The sequence below is a fragment of the Pteropus vampyrus genome, unplaced genomic scaffold, assembly GCF_000151845.1.
Source record: "Pteropus vampyrus isolate Shadow unplaced genomic scaffold, Pvam_2.0 Scaffold86, whole genome shotgun sequence".
Classification (NCBI taxonomy): Eukaryota; Metazoa; Chordata; class Mammalia; order Chiroptera; family Pteropodidae; genus Pteropus; species Pteropus vampyrus.
In genome coordinates this window covers 1,680,800-1,684,955 of record NW_011888867.1, presented here as the reverse complement: position 1 = coordinate 1,684,955, position 4,156 = coordinate 1,680,800, and the positions used below count along the sequence as shown (strand labels likewise).

Below are 4,156 nucleotides of genomic sequence, written 5' to 3'. Positions count from 1 at the left end.
TGCTCAGGCAGAGCAAAGTGTCCGTTCAGATGTACCAGTCACAGGTGGCAAAGCTGGAGGACAATATCTACAAGGAGGCCGAAGAGAAGGCACTGCTGAAGGAGGCCCTGGAGCGCATGGAGCACCAGCTGCACCAGGAGAAGAGGATGAACAGGGTCATCAGGCAGCAGAAGGTGAGAGGTCCCTGCTTGGTGCAGAAACTCCCAGGGGGATGCGGGCAGCGCATTTACTGATGCAAAGGAGGGCGGCAGGATAGCTTTAGCATCGGGTGGACCTAGGTTTAGACCTCAGCTTTACCACTGACCATGTGATCTCAGGCAGGTTTCTTAACCTCTATGAAATTCACCTGTACTTTTTTAAATGGTGGCCATTATGCACGTTTTTATTGTTCTGCCAGGTCCTGAGGGCATATATAGATGGATACGATCTATATACGATCTATATAGATGGATACGATCTATGTAAATGGATACGATCTCTGAGACTAGAGGTTGGCTCTCGCTGTTGCGAGCTCCCAGAACATAGTAGATACCCAAAAAATATTTGGTGGACGGACGGACAGGTGAATGGGATGGATGGATGGATGTCCTTGAAGAATGTATCTTTTAGTGCAGAACAGACAGGTAACGAGCTTACTTCAGTTAAGTTCCCTGAGGGAGGCTGCCCTCTGACCTGCAAACCTTCCAGACAGCAGACTCCTTGGCCAGTAGCCCCCGGAAATGATCCTGCTCAGAGAAAGCACCGGATGTGGCGCTTCCATGCGCTGCTCTGAATTAGACATCACAGACCTCTGTCTGCCTGTGTCATGGGGCTGCCTCAGGCAGAGGACAGCTTCCTCTCACGCCAGGCAACACCAGGGACAGCTGGGCCAGGGACAGAGCTCCGACTTTTCCTTTGATGTGTCCTCTGGAGAGCTCACCCCTTCTGAGGCGCCCCCCACCCACCACCACCCCAGGGCTTGGCAGACTAGCCCCAAAGCAGAGACACCAGACCACAGAATGGGACAGCAAAGGGCACCAAAAAGGCCATTGTCATGTGCTGGCTAAAAATGTAAGGAAACCTGAGGGTTTGCATAAACAGGCTTCAATGCATTATTCATGGGCTGCCTCGTTCATACACAATGCGGGGCCGTGCCAGCCTGTTGGGCACTAGTCACCCTTCAGTGGAGAAGGATCTGAAATGACTGGGTGGAATCTGTGCCAGGATCCCCAGAAGAGCTAGATCTGGGAACTTTCAAATGCACGGGATTCACAATTGAGATTTATAAGAACTGTAGCCACAATTTTGGCAGCACCGATGACATTATTTACTGAGCCCTTACGGAGTGGCCACACCCACGCCACACGCTTCCCCTCCCCCAACATCTCTGCAAGGAACGCTGGCAAGAGTCAGCCCCTTGGAGAGAGGGGAAAACTGAAGCTGACACTCAGTGGCAGAGACAGAAGTCCCACCCAGACCTGCTGTCCCCACCCCCCCGGTTCGCTTCCCCACCCTTGTCCCTCGCCATCTCCCGGCCAGGGCGTCCCCTCACCCTTCACTCACCGGTGCTCCTGGGGTTTGCACTCCAGGACTTGGGTTTGCACTCAAGGTTTGCTATTAATATGTTGCCAGAAATTCCTGTTTGTCGGACAAAAAAAAATAATCATCAATTTTAAAGTTTTGCGGGATTCGAAAGGGAACTCGTGTGCGTCTGTCTTGGCATCAGTTCCTTCCAAGGAGTATATATTCGTTTTTGAAATGGTAGGTAAAGAAAAATAAAATTCCCTTTTTTGTTTTCAATTTTGCACCTAATAGTTTCGCAAGGAGCCTTAATTTTTTTTCGGTCTCCTGTAGGAGATGTCACCTGTTGATAGAGGTGGCACGTTCAAAGCCCTGGGACATGAAATTACTCCCCTTGAGCTTCAGAACCGCCACCACCCTCCAAAAAAAATGTTGTTTGTAGCCTTTACGTCAGAACATCTCTTCACCAAGCAGAACTTTCCAGAATCAAAAGTCATACTTCCATACTAACACTTTTGGCTATGAAAATGAGGCTTGATATAAAATGCTGGGGAAACTTCAGGGCTGGCACTCACAGAGAACCTTGTCGTCAGCCTCCAGTTGCCCCTGGAATGCCCTGGGTCCGCGGCTCTGTCCATGTGACAGAGCGACAGTCACAGTAGCCCAGGCCGCGCTCCGTCTAGTCCACTCCCCACATCACTAGAGAAGGCGGCAGGGTCTCTCAGAGTTCGCGGGTGGACTTCCGAGTCCAACGAATAGAATTCGAGCCCCACCTCTGCCCCTCAGTGACCTTGAGGACATGGCTTGGCCTCTGCATCTTAGGGTCCTCAACAAAAACAGCCAAAATGGTAACAATGGGATCCACTTCATGGGGGCAACAGGAGGGTTCGGTGACATAATGCTGCAGTGCCTGGCACCCAGCAAGCTCCGTTACTATGGGGGAGAGAAAAGGCAACTTGTGGATGGCAGGGGGCACGTATTTCTTGCAGAGAGCTTCCTGCCAGCTGACATGCTCAGCACTCCTTGAGCCGCTTTCCGCTTTCCCGGTCCTCCCAAAGCCGGCAGCTCTTTTGTGAACCTCTTTTTCTATTCGGTGAATACAGCTAGGGCTACAGCCAGGAAAAGGCCCCGATACTTTCTGTGAATGAGTTAAGGCCGGAATTTCAATAGGAAATCTTAAATGCACAGAAGTTACCATTTGAGAAGCACGCAAGCCCTTTCTTAGGCCTTTTCTTGGGCTCAAAGTGTGAGAAAGGCTGAAGTGCACTGGCTGCTTCGGGCTGGGGAAGCAGCTCTGTTGTCCTGCCAATCAAATCCTAGCCAAGGGGCGTGGCCACAGCATTGCCAAGTGGTCTCAGCTGGGTGAGAGCCCCTAGCCTTCCTTCTGCTTATTTAACCTCAGATCCCTCACCTTTAAGGCGAGAATAAAAATGCCACCTAAAACTCCCAGCATCCGATGCGACGAGAGCATGTATACGAAACCCTTAGCACACGGAACCACTCGATAGATGCTCTTACACCATCATCATTATCATCGCTGTTCTGTTTAACTCACTATTTTCCAAGATTTCTTTGGGCCCAGGCAGTCTCAAGATCCTGGTTCCCTCGGTGCCACCTGTGTGTTTTTGACCAAGGAGTAGACATTGGTAGATGTCATGTGGGACGAGAATAGGATGGAGGTGGTGCCCTCGGCCCACACAAGGATGAAGAAGTGAGGTGTGGTCAAGGTGGCGTAGCAGGTGGATAGAAGACGGCTGAAGAAAAATGCCCCCACCTGCTCCCCACCCCCGCCAGTTTTTGCCTCTTGACTCCTGAATCCCAGCATCTCCTAGAAGCCTCAGAGGTGCGTCCCGGCATGGGACAGGTAAGGGCACACTAAACGCTCTCTCGCTCACCTGGTATTTTCATTCAGGAACGTGTAGAGGATCACGAACAGAGAAATGCAAAAGAATCAACACCTTGCAACTGCGCCTTCAAAGAGAAAGAGAGGCAGGTATGGAGAGGTTTTCTGACACCAACTCCATATAGTGTTTGCAAAGGGTAAGAGCTTATGGAGTGTGAACGCCAACGCGTGCTGCCCAAGGAACAGCCACACGCTACCGCCATTCGCACCCCTCCCGCGAGCCCAGCCCCCGCCCCCGCCCCCTCCCCGCAATCTGAGCAAATGACCCAAGAGACAAGGAAGCGTCTAACCCAGTAACTCAAGGCGAGAGAGCACAGAGGAAGCGCAAGTATAGTTTTGGCTAATGGGGCAACCATCCTAGGCTCTAAATGATTAGGGGACTTTGAGACAAGGTCATAAGAAAAGAAGGTGAAGGGAGGAGTGGGGAACCCCAGGAACCCCTAGCCTAAAAATGAAATAAGTGGATGAAAGTAGGTACAAACTGGAGCCAAGTATGAGGATGACAGAGGGCCAAGTGAGACAACCTCTTCACCTGTCAACGGAGGGAGCCGCGTCTGACTGTGCGCTGTCTGGGAAATGAAAACCCAGAGCAGTACGGATGGACGTGAGGCTCAGAAGTGTTCTCGGAGCAAAGACGGTGTTGGGCTTTCCCTAGAGAGAACGTTGTGCGATACAATGAACAACATCCCTAAGAATAGCGACGCAGTGCTGGCTGGGCCATGTCTGAGAACAGCTTTGAGACAGACCTATGTC

At 51.4% G+C, this 4,156-nt stretch overlaps 1 protein-coding gene across 1 annotated transcript in view; it reads left to right on the top strand.

Annotated features, from left to right (window-relative positions):
• Nucleotides 1-29: 29 nt before the first annotated feature.
• LOC111742102 (forkhead-associated domain-containing protein 1-like) overlaps nucleotides 30-4,156 on the top strand; it is a 14,853-nt gene continuing 10,726 nt past the window's right edge. The window contains exons 1-2 of the mRNA XM_023532652.1: nucleotides 30-173; nucleotides 3,413-3,493. Coding sequence (XP_023388420.1) covers nucleotides 30-173; nucleotides 3,413-3,493 — 225 coding nt within the window. The remainder of the gene's footprint in view (nucleotides 174-3,412; nucleotides 3,494-4,156) is intronic.